The 17,259-nt window shown below is 39.9% G+C and overlaps 1 protein-coding gene across 5 annotated transcripts in view; it reads left to right on the top strand.

Annotated features, from left to right (window-relative positions):
- LOC122401259 (latrophilin Cirl-like) overlaps window positions 1-17,259 on the top strand; it is a 544,259-nt gene that overhangs the window by 499,486 nt on the left and 27,514 nt on the right. For 4 of the 5 annotated variants that reach the window (XM_043403286.1, XM_043403287.1, XM_043403284.1 and 1 more), the window contains exons 5-7: window positions 9,193-9,299; window positions 14,723-14,906; window positions 15,869-16,047. In XM_043403286.1, coding sequence (XP_043259221.1) covers window positions 9,193-9,299; window positions 14,723-14,906; window positions 15,869-16,047 — 470 coding nt within the window. Of the gene's footprint in view, window positions 1-8,688; window positions 8,796-9,192; window positions 9,300-14,722; window positions 14,907-15,868; window positions 16,048-17,259 lie in introns of all 5 variants that reach the window. The other variant, XM_043403285.1, reaches the window with a different exon arrangement.

The following is a 17,259-nucleotide window of genomic DNA, read 5'->3' as shown; positions in this document are numbered from 1 at the left end:
TTTCAATCAAAGAATTTTGTAAACATAGTATTAAAACCTAACACCAGACAGGCGCTTTAAAAAATTTCATTTCGAATTTTCGATTTACGGTTTCGCGCGAGGAATCACGGCCCGCTTTTCCAGCGATTTTCCATACGCTGTATACATTCGTACAACGCCAGACGGAAGCATTAGCGCCTTTCACAAACGACGTTGGCAGTCGATGCGTTAAAAGTCCTATACATTTGCTCGGAGTACACGGAATTCCGTTGGCGAGTCGCACGTAACGCGGTAACGTTCTTTCATGAACACGGGTAAATTGAACGAACAAGCGTTCGAGTTTCTCAAAGCGATTTTCAATTTTCCCGCACCCCCCGTACCCCTCCGCGCCATCTTTTTGCTTTCCTGACTCGTTTTATACGCGCGTCGTTCGCTTTTCTCTCGACGACGGGCCGTCAAAGGAAAAACGGTCCCGTTTCACCGTCGACGATTTTCGGTGGTCCCGCTTCCCGAACCTTCGCGAACAATTCGCGAACGACGGGTTTCACTAGCACAAAGAAATTCCTTCGACGATTAAAAAGTCACGCGACTTTCATCCCGTTCCATCGTCGCTCGCCGTTCGATCGAAGGCTCTCTCGTGTCGAAACCGTAGGCGTGACTCGCGATTCCATGCCGATACAACCGACCGAACGATTTTTCATAATCCTCCCGTGGCTCGGTTAATTGTTTTTTCACCGACACGCGCGCCATATTGACCCCTCGGCGTCTTCGATTAATTTCGCGCGGTTGGTCGCCCCGCCACGGTTTCCTTCGCGATCTCCCGTTGCTTCGCTCGAAACCGAATTCCTGCGGCGTTCGAGCCGATTTACGCCCCCGAATAACGCTTCCGTGTACTCCGATCGCGTCCCTCGATCTCACGAATATACGAGCGTGGCTCCAACGTTCGCCTCTTTTTTTCAAACTGAATATATCGGTACAGAAGCTTGCAAGAATATAATCTTTCAACGCCCTTTATTAGTGGACTTAAAAATCGGTGTTTTAAATGTTCGTAATAGGTAGCCTTTATAAACGAAATTATTATTTATGTTTACTTTATGAAAGTTGATCGAAATTGAATAAGACTGTCAAATATATTATTTTATTTATTTTTCTTCGATCACAGATGCATAGAGACCAGTAAGATAGAATCGAACGATTAAAAGAATAATACGTCGCCTCGTGGATCTTTTGAAGCGATTCGTGGTAGAGTTTTCTCGCTCGCGAGATGTACTTTCTAGCCCTTAGGTGTCGCGTGACATTCGAGCCCCCCAGTCCCGTTCCCTTCGGCGTTATTAAATGCCACGCGCATAAATAAGGATATCGTAAATCATCGGGCAGAATTGTAGATAGAAGAAAACGGTCGTGTTTCGCGGTATCATTTGAATAAACTTTTACGAAAGACTTTAAGCTTTATTTAAAAGGTAGATCGGCTCACTTATTTTTAACCCCGTTTCACGAATGACTTGTGCTCGGACTCTTTTTATTAAAAATGAAATTTCGGTAACCGTCGCGGTAAAAGAGCTCGTTGTTGATCTACGCGTTTCTAAGCTAGAATTCATGAATTCGATGATCTTCGTGAAATACGTCATGTTGAAATACGCTTTCCACGTAGTCATAACAATAAATTTTGCTTACATCGGAGCGTAAATATCGCTGCGTTCGAAAGTGTTTAATCTGGAAGATGAACGACGGTCCGTGCGAATCGTGCCTAAGCACACACAGTGGAGCAACTCCGCGAAAAAGCAGACCAAACCTATCGAGACGTACATAATCGCACACTATTTTCCCTGCAGCACGAACGAAACACCCGATGGGGCATACTCGATGGTCAACTATTGTAAATTATTCTGTTATCACCTTCTTTCATTTTCACTGCAACGCTGTTCATTCGTAATTTAATTACTGATACATCGATTACTCTTTTCTGGGTCGCAATATTTCTGTAAATATCTTTTTAACGCTCGTTTCCGGGCAACGATCTATACGTTGTCTCGAAATATCGAGTTTCCAACAGACTATTTTTCTCCTCGCCAGAATAATAATATTTGTAATCGATACATCGTTGTAGAGCGTATCGAAACGGGAAAGCTTATTGAAATTGAAATTTCCATACAGTGCCGAAAAACGGGCTACAAACGAGCCTTTTGTAAAGCGTGAAACAGTCGCGATAACCGATCCGCGATACCCAGCGAAACTTTCATGCATACATTACGCGTGTTTCTTTCGCGCCCGTGTAGGAAAGTTTTTCATATTTTTCGCGATCGAAACTCGCGGATAAAAGGCTGTTTATCGACGGAGAAACGACTGGGGCGAAATTTCGCTCTAACAATGGACCGCGAATAAAAGCAGCGTAGAGTTTCCCGGACGTTTATTCGTTTGAACGGTGAGATTCTTATTTTTAATTGATCGAAAAAATAACTTTATTATTTTTGGATCAATTTGATCGGTTGTAAGTGCGTGTATATAATTGAATCGGTTTTAAAGAGCGATCAGTGTAGATTTCATTACTTAATAAAATTTTTTAATTTTCGTTTTTAAAATTTGTTTATTTTTTTTAATACGAAATCTCTGTTGGGAACTTTCCCTATTTTTGAAAACGACTTAGTCATGCACGAGACACGTGGGTTAGGCGAAAAAATAACACGGGGTATGTAGATAAATGACGGGTCGAAATATATTAAATTTTAACTAGCCCACGCGAGACGGAAGTCTCTCTGAATCATCGTGAAATCGATGATTAAAGCAGCCAGCTATACTCGAACGAATGCAAATAAGCGCGAAGGGAAGGGTGAAGGAGATTGTGACCCTTGAGGCCTCGACTAGAAAATAATACACGCTTCCTTTTAGTTTTCAGAACAATGACGTTTTTATCTAGTCGATATTTCGACCAAAATTGAAGACTCTATTTAGAATAAATTCCTATATATTTTGAAGAATTAGCTGAAAATAAATTTTATCCTTAATATCAACATAAGGAGGCGGTCTGGTAATTTGATATTAAAATTTATTCTTTACGTTTTTTTAACGATTTAAAATTTATTTGTGATTTTAATGAAATTCAAAACATAAACTAATCTTCTAAATTTTGAAAATTTTCAAATGAAGCAAAATCGCAATTATTTTGGAGAACTGTTATACAAAAGACCTGATAAGATATTTATCAAATTTTGCCTAGATGTTTAACAAATTATTTTCAACAAAAAATGCCACGTATAGTGATAGGCCTATTTCGTACCAAATGAAGATGAGTCAAACACTCACCTTATGGAAGCAAATTTTATTTTCTTGTCGTGGTTTAAATTAAAGTAAACAACAATAAAAAATAATGTATACCTTCTTAAGCTACACTATACAAGATATATGTGTACTAATTTCCATTCGTATCCGATTACTCATTCATAGAAAAAAAGAGTTACAAAGAACCCTCAATTTTCAACCCAAAATACCAGACCCCCCTCCCCCCCCCCCCCTCCTTCTTTAATAACAAAGCGGTGCAACATCCGCGGAATGGCGATTTTTCGTGTTAACTTGTACTTTATTCGTCTGAAATTACGTTTACCCTCGGCTTTGTTCGACGGCGCGCGTGCAAGGAGGACGAGCCTAGACGAAGGGGAACGACATCGCCGCGTTGCGAGCGTCGGGGGAAGAAAATCGACAGAAACCACGCGCAACTCGTGCATCGAAAACTATTGTACACCGTGTCTCGCGAATGTTACCGAAAATAGGGTGATTCGTGCAAAAAATGAATCGAAAATGTACAGTGAACTTTTTCTGTATCGGGCTTCCTTTCTAAGATATTCAACCTTAAATATATTTGGGGCACGCGTCATTATAAATGAAACTCGGGTCAATAGATCTCGTGATATTTGTCACGTTTATATATCGCGTATAAAAGTAGTAATATATAAATAGAAACTTAAACTCTAAAAAAGATTTAAAAAATAGAAAAATGTTCAAGCGTTAAGTCGCCGTTTAAAGTTTGCCAATCACGCGCGCCGCTTATTTTTAAACTCAATTATCTAGGAAACGAAATGCCGTACGAGTAAAATTTATTTTACATTTTGAACTTATTTTTGGATGAATTTTCGTCACTCTACGAATCGTACATTATTATTATTCATGAAAATTTATTGCGCCGACGCTGACTTGATACGAGTCCTTTGTGTCAATCTGAATAATTACGAAGTGGATCAATATTTTCAAATTTACTTCGCGTTTCTACCACTGGGTATCATTGTTTTTGTGCCAATCCTTTTATAACATTTATTATTTACAATTTTTCGCATCAGGATACACATACTCGGAGGGCAAAACAGGTTCATTTGCACGAAAATACGTAACATTCGATTTGCGTTTCTATGCATAAAATTGATTTTTATAGTAATTCGTGTTTCCTGGTAGGGCCCACCAAAGAACCACGAAACAGTTAATTCCATTTTTATTAAAATTCTACCAATTGATAGTTCAAATATAATTCAATCGAAAGAATGCAGTTCCCAATAAAAAATACATACAGCATCCGTAAAAAAAATTTGCCAGCTCGTTATTATGACAAGGTGTTAAGTTGCGTTTCGAGTCACGGGTCGGATCTTCGAGTACGTTTCGAGGTGGACGAATCGACGGGGATTGCCTCCCCAAAAGTAGAGGGCGCGCGCCATCAAGGATCGAGAATCGCCGATAACAGAACGTTGGTCCCGTTTCTTCCCTCGTAACATAGTAATCTACGACCTGGGGGCCAATTACGCGGAGTAACCGGAACTTCTCACGGGTTGTCGATACACGCCACTCGAATCACGACGAATTGACGCGACGACCCCTCGGCAAAGTCAACGGGAATTCCGCCCTTTCGTTCGCTCGTTCGTCCACGGATCGATCCGTGCACGCGAATTAATCCCTTCGACTCGCAGGAACGTTTCTCTTCTTTCCGTTTTATTCTTTTTTTTTACCTCCCCCGCGTCGTCCCGTTGTATCTCGCTCGGGCACGCGCTCGCGCGTTCTGGATAAAACCGTGTACCCAAATAGGAAGGGAAGACAAAAAAAAAAGAAAATAAAAACGATTCCAAGGGAAGGACGCGGGGCAGCCAGGGATTCGAGCCGCGAAATTTCCACGCGCAAAACCAACGATCGACGAGGCCGCTTAATCCTCCAAAATAGTGGCTGCCACGCGGAGCGATAACAGGCCGTGTGTGGGCTTTGCACCTGCACTTCGCTCAGGCCTGGCCAACAATGGGCCGTGTACTCGCTTTAATGGCTCGATCGAGATTAAACCGTGCACACCTTGCCGATTCTAAGGGAGCCCCCGCGTTCGTATATTATTCAGAAAGGAAACGGTGCGAAGGGGGTTAAAGCAAACCAGTTCGTCGGGATATTTTAGTCTGTCGTGTCGATTGGCATTTGTACGAACCTTGCCGGGTTAATCGCTGCTGAATTTTTCTAACGACCCCCGTTTTAATTCACGAGAAATTAACCTCACTCCAACGGGGAAACTATGATTCGTAATTTATCATTCGCAGAATATGAATTATATAAAATTTATCGTTCGATTTTTATTATTTCAAATATTTGAAACGTTCGTGCCAAACAGGGAAGTAATTACTTATTATTTGAAATGAAATTATCGTTTATATATTTCTTTGAAACTTAAATAAATTCCTAAAAATTTTTAAGTATGAATGAGATTTAATTAGTGACAGAAAAAAATTTTATAGAATTTATTATTGGCGTATCTGTAATAAGCACGTAAACAGCACGGTTCTGTTAAGTTTGCGGAAATTACAAGTCCATTTTTTACGCAATTTAATGTGAGGCAACGGAGTAGAAGAATTTGTAAAATAAGCGCGCGCTTTGTACTGTCGCGTCTGTTTGTTCGTATCGACGTCGAACAAATATCGAAATAAATAATACCTAGACAAGGTCGATCGTGTTTGGCTGAAACTACACAGACACGCGCTTAAATCGGCAAGTATCGATGCGCGTTCCCGATTGTACTTGTTCGTTAAGCCGAGTGCACTTCCGCGTCATCGATCGGTTCGTTACCGCCAGTCGACTCTGTTTCCGGCTTCTTCGCGTCAACGATATTTTCGTAATGGTATTAAAGCGACGGGGCGGACCTCGTCGTGCGGCCCTTGGACGAAATTGCATTTAATTTATATCGATTCAGTTTTCACGGGACGATCTTGTTTTAAGAGCGGGAAGCCTCTTCTCGCCGATAAGGCGATTACCGTTCGCTTTGAATCAAACGAAACGATCCGCGCGAACAGCAAAGCAACGTCGGATTAGAAACGAACGAAAATATCTTTGAAGTAACCGGAGATTCGAAAACGAACAAAACGGGAATTAAGAAACGCTCGCTGCTCTACGAGAGCGTCAAATGCAAACACTCTTTCTTGCGCCATTATATTGGATCTGTAAGAAAATCCTGCCCGTTTACCGTACAATTAATTCAACCATCGAAACGGAAAGAACTTACTAACGTTAATGGAAATCGTATTAGAAATTAATATATTATATAAATTGATTATTTTCGAGGCGAGGCTTTGAAGCTATCCTTTTTTTTGAGGCCATAAGTAGGTAATATTTGTGATTTTTTAAGCCCTGCTTAAGTAAAATAAGGGACGGTTTCCCCATTAAGGGTATAACTGTAAAAATATAGTTTAATAATTTTACTTGTATATTTACTCATCGTTTACAAACTTTTATACGAAAGAAAAGATTATTATTTATACAGTTCATTTCAGAGTCCGTTCTATCTTCCGTACTTAGTCCAATATTCGTTTCGAACAGACTCGTAGTATTGTTATAGAAAATTTGGAAAGATACTCTGCTTTAGCGTCGTCAAGGTGGCGTAGCCCCTTGAGAGTTCGCGAATCCCAACGACGAGGTACTCCTTAACGAAGAAGGTTCTCAGTAAAGTACTACTGTGAAGAAGGGAGACCGTGACGTAGGATTCCTCTCGAAAGTTTACCATTTCGCGATACCACCGATACTTTTGCGCTCGCCCATTAAGCACACTCGAAATAAAGTGCTTATAAGAATGACTTAACTTCGTTTGGCACCACGATCCTTCCGTAACATTGGGTACTAACGCGTTGACTGTCTGTTAATCCACCGATCAAAACGATTTTGGCTGTGGACTTCTCTGAATGCAAAATAAATATCACCTGTATCAGTAATTCGAAAGATTAGTGTCAACAAATGTTTATCTTATCAGATGGGATCCTTTCGCTCTAGGGATTTTTATAAAATTGAAATATTTTTTAATCCGTATTAATTTAAAGCTAGTTTAAGTAATCGTTTTACTGATTTAAAAATTGTTTAAGAAATACAAAATGTCAAAGCTTACAACTTTTGTCTATCTTCACGAAAATGGTGTTAAGATTTGTTTTATGTTTTGAAACGACTATTTGACTTGAAAGAAAATATATTTCAAAAGGCCGGATCTTCTCGATGAAGACATTGTAAACAAAAAATCAATGTAGCCGATAGTTTTCGATATAAAAATTCATTTGTGTAATCCATTGCAATAGTCGACTCATATTTTCTAAATAAATTCAAAATCAGCAAAAATATGACTTAAATCTTTCCTAATTTCTCCTGGACTGCTACACGTTTCAATTTCATTAAAATCACTAACTTCAAAGTTAAACTATTAAACAGCTCGATGAAAATAGCTGCAGTATCATAGTCTAAATTCTATTCTTATTAAACGTTTCAATCTTAAGTCTGGATCATCCTTGGTTAAACTAACCATTATAGTTTTATTATAAATAAATATAGTATAACCCAAGTTCGAAATATTTAACTAAATTAAGTTATTTATTAATGATTTAAAAGATTTACAAAATTAAAATCAATATGTTAGGAGAGCAACTGTGCACGGTGCTATAATAGAGTGAAATCCTTGTAAAAATTTCATTAGAAAAACTTTTGAATGCTCAAATGGTACTTGCGACTCTAGATACAGACAGTCAACGCGTTAACACGGATGGCAACGGGATAAAAAAACGTTGTCCCAGAACGACGGATGGACCTTTAACGTGCTTGAATCCGGGGTACAAGTTCTATGCATGATCCTCTGTACATACACACCGTGGAACTGTTAACACGGGACAATCGAAATCCAACACACGATACACGACGTCGCACGAGTTCGTCTGTACCAACTCGAACACCTATTGCGCTTCTAAAACTACTGCATACTCTTGTTTCTACTAACTCATTGTCCTGATGTTGTATAGCTCGCTAACACGTCGCGTACATCGCGAAAACGACATCAGACGTCTCTTGTCACTAACACTTTCGCTAAAGCTATTGTAAAGCCGTGTCGTCGACTCGCTTACGGTGTGAAGTCTTTGAATTCAATTCGCTTGAAGATTCCGCGTGACCGTGGATGAGGCGTCTGTTTCGGTGTACGAAAATGGTCCAGGATTTCTACTCTTCGAAAACGGTAGCGGGGTAATGGTGATTTATAACAACGGTAGAATGCTTGCTCTTCGAAGGTATTGTCGGGGGAAGCTCGAAATTGGGAACTAAAACGTTTCAAGGTCGTTCCTTATCTCTCATCGGCGCCATTGCCGTTTGATTCTCGGTTCGTGATTCCGTTCATGGACGTCGAACTCTGTTATCATTGTCCTCTGGGGCGACATTCTCTTGCTCACGTGACGATTGCAGGTGCAATTATCGTAATTCCTGTACGGTGGACGTGCGCAGCGAGATTTTCGAGGAGGACCCGTGTCCCGGAACCGGAAAGTACATCGAGGCGCAGTACTATTGCCTAGGTTGGTGAACACATTTTGTTTTGGTCGTTGAGACCTCGCGAACACGCGATTTTCCGAGTCTAAGCTCTTTCCACGACGTTTGGTGATCGTGAACGTACGGTATTGTTATATATACGGACCAGCGGAGGCTCCTTATAACGTGGTAATACTGTACAATTAAATAGATCATGGAATTTTTGTGAAACGGATGAAACCATGAAGCGTCTTAGAAAGAGTTTCGACCATCGAACAAAAGCGAACAACGAAAGGTGCGAATGTCGTCGAAAAAGTCTCTCTATTTACGCGACCCTCTTGCATACCCATGTCGGTAAGGGAAAAGGGACAGGATCCATGGCTCGACGCACTTGGTAAGGGTGCCATTTTCGCTAACCGAGTCTCGAAACCCCCATATATCCAGGTGCAACAACCAGCAAAACTGCAGCATCGTTGCGTCCATGTCGCAATTCGGCGATCCTTGTCCCAACACGCACAAGTACCTCGAGGCGCACTACCGATGCGTGTCCGGTAAGTAGAAAACTCCTCCTCTTTTATACCCACCTTTCATTTTGCAGTATATGTACCACTTGGTGTCCTTTGTTACGTTAACGGATTCCCATAGGCGTCGACTTCTCGAAAAAATCATTTGTTTTTCCTTTTGGTTTCCGAAAACTTGTACAGAGTGTTCGGCCACCTCTGGAAAAAATTTTAATGAGATTCTAGAGGCCAAAATAAGACAAACATCAAGAATATCAATTTCTTAATTGAGACTTCGTTAAAAAGTTATTAAAAAATTACATTAAAAAATTTTAAATCATTCTGGAAAAATTAATTTTAGTTGCAGGGATCAATTACAATCATTTTTGGTGAATACACATACCCCCGAATTCCTACGTACTTTCGAGAAAAAAATTTCTTACCGAAAATATACTATGTGGCGAAAAATGTTTCCTCGAAATTTCATGCGTATGTTTAAAAAATCATAACTTCTGGACGGATTGAAGGATTTTAATGATTCAAAATTCAAACAATGTGTATTAATGGAGCTCTAGAGCCCCCAGAAAAGTGGGCCGAAAAAATACATTGAATGTAAGGTCTACTCGTAACCTGATTTGTGGTAAGAACGACTATCGCGCGCACGCAGCTTTTCGCCGATTGCCGATTTTCTACAGGTGGAACTTTAAACGTCAGTAATTTTCTAACGAAGCCTCAATCAATAAATTGGTATTCTTCATTTTCGTCTTATTTTTAGCCTCTAGAATCTCCTATTAAAATTTTCCCCAGAGGTGGCCGAACATCCTGTATAACAAAATTGACGTGAGAAAGAAGTTTAAATTCCTCTTATAATACGAAACCTTAATCATTGCTACTATAAGATTAGTTGGAGTCGATTTTCTAGTAATCTCGATAGAGTTCAAGTCCTCGACCCTCTGTAAAAACTTGTTGCTTCGCCAAGATAATTTAAATCTCATCGAGAATGCCCGTTTCATGAATCTTGAAATATACATCGTACGTAGTTAATAATTTGGCCATCTATGTAGAAACGGTACATTTTCTTATCCGTGAATTCCGATGGAATAATTCGTTACTTTGGCGAGCGACTTTTTGCCTTGCGCGAAAAGGCCGGCGAGCATTCGCTTTTTCACGGTTGTAGCTGCGGTGTCGTGCAAAAAGGAAGTCGAACGTAGACCGCGAGAATCGATTAGAAGTTCCCGAAGTCGGCGCTTATGATTCACGTTCGCTACGTAACTGCAAGCCCGTGTCTCGATAAAGATCTTCCGGCGGCTTGCATCGGCTATGCACTCTCGAGACAGACGAGGCATAAAGCGAAGGAGGGGAAAAACCAGGTAGGAGAAAGGACGGAGAGAGAGAAGAGATAGAGAGACGGTGGAAGAGTTCGCGAAGACGTGATCTTTGCAATCGAGAAATCGATCGTAGGGGATCGGTAACGCGAGATACACGGCGGACCGCGCGCGTCCAACTTTTCTGACGTGTTTCGTATCGTAATGAAACTCTTCTACGGCCCAATAAGAGCAAAGAGACAGAGGTAGATTGCTGTAAGCATCGATCGTTACGCTCGATGATGCTGCGAGAATCGACTGTGGCGAAACGACGCCTCGCCGCGTTATTGTGAATTTGCATCGGGTCGCTCCGCTTCATAAACAATCCTCCGGTTAATTTGCCTACGATCGATTCGCTGGTTTATCGCAGCCCGTTGGCTCGTTAACTAATAGTAAATACAACAGAGTTTGTTTTTGTGTATTGATCCTCCTGTCGAATTTCTGGACTTCTTTAATCGCCATTTTCTTTAGTTGAATTATTAAATTTTATTTCGTTTAGTTTGGAACGATCTTCTTCGTTATAAATTGAGAAAATAATATAATGTGATAGAGAATTGTCCGAATAACATTTAATTTAAATTTAATAAAATCGAAGCCTTCGAGTAACCGAAGTCATCGTAGAGTTAAAATTACGAGTGGCGGGTGCGAAGTTTCGCAGTTTACGAGCCACGAAAGAATCGCCACGGGTTTCGTAGAACGAACTCCGACCTTCCAACGTTAACACCTATCGTTACGACCAACCGAAAGCAGCGGGCGACGCAATCACTTATTGGACCATAAACCGTCAACTCCCTCGTCTCTCTGTTTACCTTTCACTGCTCCCAACGCTCGGTTCGCGTCGTGATCGATACTCGTCGGTGCTCGATAGATCGGTCTCGGGGCACCGACGTATATCGAAGAAGAGTCCGGATCTGTTGGTAGCCTTGATATCACTAGCCAGATACTCTCTTCTCTCTCTCTGTCTGTCTCCCATTTCACCTACGCCTTCGTTTCTCTTGTATGGTCGACTATCGTAACGGACATCGGCGACGTCCGGTATTTTACCTTATCGCCAACCCCTTCGGCCAATAAAGATGACCCCTATAGAGATAGTGCCGCGAAATACGCGGACCATCCCGTTCAGGGATTAACTGCCGTCGCCATCTTGGGTTAAAGATCGTTTTCTCCTCTTAGGCCAGATATAGTCGCGATATCGGCCGCGAGGTAGGCTAATCTCGTCGCTCGGCTCGCCTCGTGGACGATGGCATTCGTTTTCGGGAATATTTCTGTCGTCGGGCCGATGGGAGCGTCGCGATTGTCCCATCGGAGCATTGAAACATCGACGCTGAAAGACGTCTATCTGGTAGAGCGCGCGCGTTCGCGATATGGGAATCCCGGAATGGGCTTGGACGATCCACGCGGAACGCGATTCGCGGTCGTTGGTCCTCGATCGCGTTGTTTGTCACCTTTTAAGGCGATGATAAAAGGGACGTATGGGACGGAAGGTAATATCGATAGCCACGACGCGTGGAAACATGATAAAAACCGACGAAGGAATCTGGCCGAAGATGTAACGGCTTCGATTTGGACTAGTTTCGTTTTATTTTTGTTATTTGAATAACAAAATAAGGAATCTATAATTTTGCGAGTAGTTAGCTTCGAATTGTATAGATGGCTTATTATATTCAGTTTCTCGTCGTAGAGAAATCTCCTATTTTCAGTAATTAAAATTAATAGAATTGTTAATTATAGTTTTTTATAAAAGTCATCGGGTGTAGTGTAAACCCTTGTGTAGAAATGAATCGAAAATATGAAGTGAAAGTTTTTGATACGGGATCCTATTTTCGAAGAAAACGACTTTGAAAATTGGTCTGATATGTGTCTGACCAATATCGAGTATTTTTATTAGATATTTATCACTGAAGTTTTCTTTTTTTTATATTTTGTTTTTGAAACTTATTGACATTTTGTAGGTCTTCTTCAGATGTCTAATACATGTTTTCATCTTGCTTTGTATATATTTCTATGAAAAATATGGAGCCAATAAATTGTAATTGAATATCTATGCTCTGACCGTGTCGACTATAAATTCACAACTATATTGGAATTTTTTGATAGTGATATTGACATATTATTCACACAATTTTACTCGTCTTTGTTTCCCTGCCAAATTTTTCTTACATGATAGCATTAATCTTTTCAAACGTTAATTAAGTAGAAATAACAAAGAATGGTCAGACATCTAAACCAAATCCCACTTATAAGAAGTATTAAGGTATTAATTACAACACTGATCTTGATTAAACTTAACATACAGGTAAAGACGACAAAAAAGTTTTACATTTATTTTTATTAATGACGAACAATCGTGTTTAGGTGATGAATCTTAAATGTTGACAGCTAGGAAACTATTAAGTCAAATAATTCGAGCATGGATAGAAATAGAAAAAAATATTATTTATGAAAATTTCTTGGCTTAGTATAAAGAGTAACACAATGTAAATCAAATTTCTGTGAAATTACAGATGGAGCCACTGTAATCAAAAGATCTTTTTAATATTTTTTGAGGAGCATAAAATAACTGTTTTAATGAATATCTCGAGTACAGTACACTTACTCAAAATTCGAATAATAATAATTGCTACATATGGGTTTTATTAAATAAATTTGCAAAACAATATTTGCAAAATATTTGTATTGTAATGATAAAATCTTGAGTCTTTAATTTTAATTGTTTTCTTTCTTACGTTTCTTACAAAAAGTGAACATTTCTTTTCAAATTATTCGACATAAGCATTCTAACCTCCGGCTTCAAATGATGATTTCATTTCGTAAACTATTATTATAAATGTTCGTCGCCAAAAAACGATTTTTATGGAATATTTTCGACAATTTCACTTGTGTGTACAGTTTCATCAGTGCCAGTGTGTAACAGCTGTGTACTGGTCCTTGTCAATTACCCATTGAATTTTCAAAATCAATTTTCTAGACAATAAAAGTTCATATTCAAAAATTTTTCCCAGAGTTTCGCTTCATATTTGTGGAAGAAATTGCTCTATACTTCGTCATTTATCTAGCGTGTTTAATCTTTAAACACTGTTTAATATAAAGTTGTATGGCGACTGATTGTTGGTTTATAAGACAAATTTTATTCCGTATATAGGCAATAAAAACACCGTCATACGTTTTTAAAATAATTTGTTTCAACAATTTGTAAAACAATGTAAGCAACATCAGAGTTCCTTTAAATATGCTTTCAACCTTTAAATAAAAAAAATATTGTAATCGAACAAATTTTCTCATATATACTGCAAATTTTTCAAAAATTGAAGAGATTATTTCTTTTACATTTTTTCTTGATTTATGTCGTCTTCAATGAGAGTTATTTATGTCTTGTATTTTTAAACGTACTCTTTAAATGTCAACAATATATTTCTCCTAAAATTCGCGGTAGTTCCTTGACGTTTCAAAATTTAATATAAAAACTTATAAACATTTATCATACAATCGTATAAAATAATGAAAAATTTCAAGCAGAGAATCTTCCCACATCGATTTTTATAGGGAGTAGTTTCTTGGAGTCGTTACAATCTCGAACCGAACCTCGTCGATTTGTCACGAACGGCGCTATATATTTCCGGCGAATTAATCTCTATCATCCTTGGTCCCGATTAATTTCCCACTCGATCCCGGGGACGCGATGGAAACACGGTCCAATCGTCGAGATTAAAGACGTTCTCACCGCGACGCGGCAATTCCGGGAGAAACAAACGAACGCCCGCTAGTTTCTGGCCCGCAAAAGAGAAAACGTTCCGATGGGAATTGGCGAGAGATTCATCCCCGGTCCTCCGCCGCTCCCCCCTAAGGAGGTTTAAAATATCTCCGTCGTTTGAGCCGGCTGAGAAGCTCGTCTACCCCTCGACGAGACCCTCAAATCACTTTCCTTCTTAATTATACCCGGCGTTCGAATCCGATAAGCTCGTAGACGAGCTCTTAGTGATCCACGGCCGGCCTGCCAAAGCCCTGCCTGCCGTCTCTCCTTTCCGCGTCTTTCGTCTTCGCCACCTCGGTTTCGTGCCACCCCCATCTAGCGTTCACGACGTTAAAACGAGCTCGACGAAACACTTGCAGCGGCCACGACCACGACAACGTCCCGTCCGAGCCCGCCGTGGCTCACGACTTCGCAGCCAAGCGTTTGGAGCACGGCTAAGCCGACTGTCAGGCCTCCCTCTAGGATTACGACACCCCCAGCTCAACAGCAGCCCCAGCCGCCGGCGCAGTCCACCCCCACGCTGCCAATAACCACCACGTCAAGGTCAGTATCTCTTTGGTCACTTCGTAACGAAATTTTATTAACAACACTCTCCTAGACATTTCGCTGGCAACGGTTTCAACCCTTATTTCTAACCATTGTTAAAAGAGATTGAGAAAACAAATAATTTGCAGACACTGAAATTATTGCATTCGTACACAATATTATACAATATTTCCTTTCTGTACAGAGAATTTTTTAATAAATATCAAACTCATGATTGTTTTGATAATTTGGTGGTAATAAGTGTGGGAGGAATTTGGTAGTCAAATTAAATGAGCCACTTTCTGTTTAATAAATTAACGTATATATATTTTTCACAATGTTCTCTCCACGTGTGCATCACACTCTCTCCATACATGGGACTTCCGCGCGTCCCCCTCTCGCGTCCCAGCGTTGCCAAAATCCACACTCATTCATTCCCCACTCACTCACCAGGCATACCACACAATAAAAATAACCCCACAATAAGAGTGTAGTTCTTCAAGAAAAAAGACTGGAAATCTGAAATACAAACATTTGTAACAGTGCAAATTTTGTAATGTATTAAACAACAAAGTAGAGAGACATGATTCCAAAAAATTATTATTTTCTGTTTCCCTTCTTCTTTATCTAAAATTATTACCTAAAATTACACTGTTTCAAATTTTATATTTTAGACAATTCTTCTCTCTGAGTCCACATGTGGTCTTATTACTTTTACGATTCCCACAAACATTCCAATAATGTTTATTCAAGCACGATAAAATGATCGAAGTGGACTTAAACTGCGGTCACGTAAGATCCGCCGAGTCTAAAAGGATATTCTTCGGCGTCCGTTGAAAAAACAGAGTTATTGTAAGGCTCTATTAAATTGCGTTATATCGTGCTTTTCGAAAGAGAAATATTTTCGTTGCATCATTGTCCATGGCAAAGTTCGACGCCACGAACGCCGTTGAAAATGACGATCTCCCTCCATTTTGCAGTCCCACGTCAACGAGGTCCCCAGTCGATATGGAGGTAGTCGAAGTGGACCAGGACTTAATACTTCCTGCAAACGTTCCGTCTGCGAACGGACCTGCGGTGCCTCCAACTGTTCCTGAAACCACTCAGGCCACAACAACGTCGACCTTCGCCTCTTGGAGAACGAATCTAAGGACCACTGGTGAGTTGTAAACGCGTTTAAAATATTTCTCTAATTTGGAGCCCCCAAAATTTAGTGCCAACTTCTTATTTTTTGTTTTTGAGAAAACCATTGTACACGTCAATTTTAAACCTCGTATAATTTAAAGTCCTGCAAATATGTATATTTTCACGACTTAAAAGTTTAATAAAGGGGATGAAATTCCTTTTTATTTCTTTTAGTAGAATATTTTGAATATTGTGAAAAGAATTATTTCTGTATTTGTCCTCGCGTCCTCAATAGCGAGGTTTTGAAAAGGGCGCGTTACTTAGTACTTAAATCGATAAATCTAATATAATTCCTAACGTCGAACTAATCTGGATAGCTTTGCTGCAGCAAGAATACATCGAGTGGATGTGCATAACTGGTTAGAACTATCAGCCGTCCATTATGGTCGACGCGTCGACTCGGGCGAGAGCTTGTCGGCTGTCAATTACAGTCGACGATCGTACCAAAGGGGTTAATGCTCAAAGGGCAGGTGTCAGAGCTTCCAAATTTTAGCTGGCCTGCGGTTGAAGGGACCCTGAAAAGATATCAATAGTGACGTAGCCTCTAATTGTTCCCAATTTTGTTTTTCTAATTATCATCGCCCTATCGAATTCCATTCTACTGCTCGAAGATTAGGGTTCACGTATAATATTCACGATTCACGAAAGCAAAAAGGTTTAAAAAAAAATCCACGGTTTCGTAACTTCGATAAGTTTATTAGGGAATTACTATGCCCATTCTCCATATTTGCGAGCAAAAACTCCATTTCAAATTATTGTATGGCAGCCACGATGCTTTGTTTCTTTATAAGATAGTTAATTTTTCGCTATATAAGGTTCTAGAACAGTTTTAAATTATTAAATCTTGTCAGCAGTAGTGAATTCTGGAAGTAAGTATATTTAACTTCGATTTGTATTCTAACTTTTCGATAAAAATTCTAACCTAAAATTGGAAACGAGGTGAGAAATGTTACCTAAAAATATGAGTCCACTTTATCTCGGTACACTTCGCGAAGTCCAAGTGCTAATCTAGTCCGGTGACCCGAAACTTTTGAGCGCTATTGTCCTCCGAATTCGTGTAACCGAGGAAACTCTATAACAATCACCGCAAAAGATTAAGACACCCTTGGGCATCCGAAAATTCCGTTTCGCGGACCCGATAGGATGTCGCTAGTTAATCCCGGCACCGCCTGGGACCGGACACTAG

This window comes from Colletes gigas, unplaced genomic scaffold (assembly GCF_013123115.1).
Source record: "Colletes gigas isolate AHSC1104 unplaced genomic scaffold, ASM1312311v1 Colletes_gigas_Sc00023, whole genome shotgun sequence".
NCBI lineage: Eukaryota > Metazoa > Arthropoda > Insecta > Hymenoptera > Colletidae > Colletes > Colletes gigas.
Note: the sequence above shows the minus strand (reverse complement) of the source record. Positions and strands in the feature narration are given on the sequence as shown.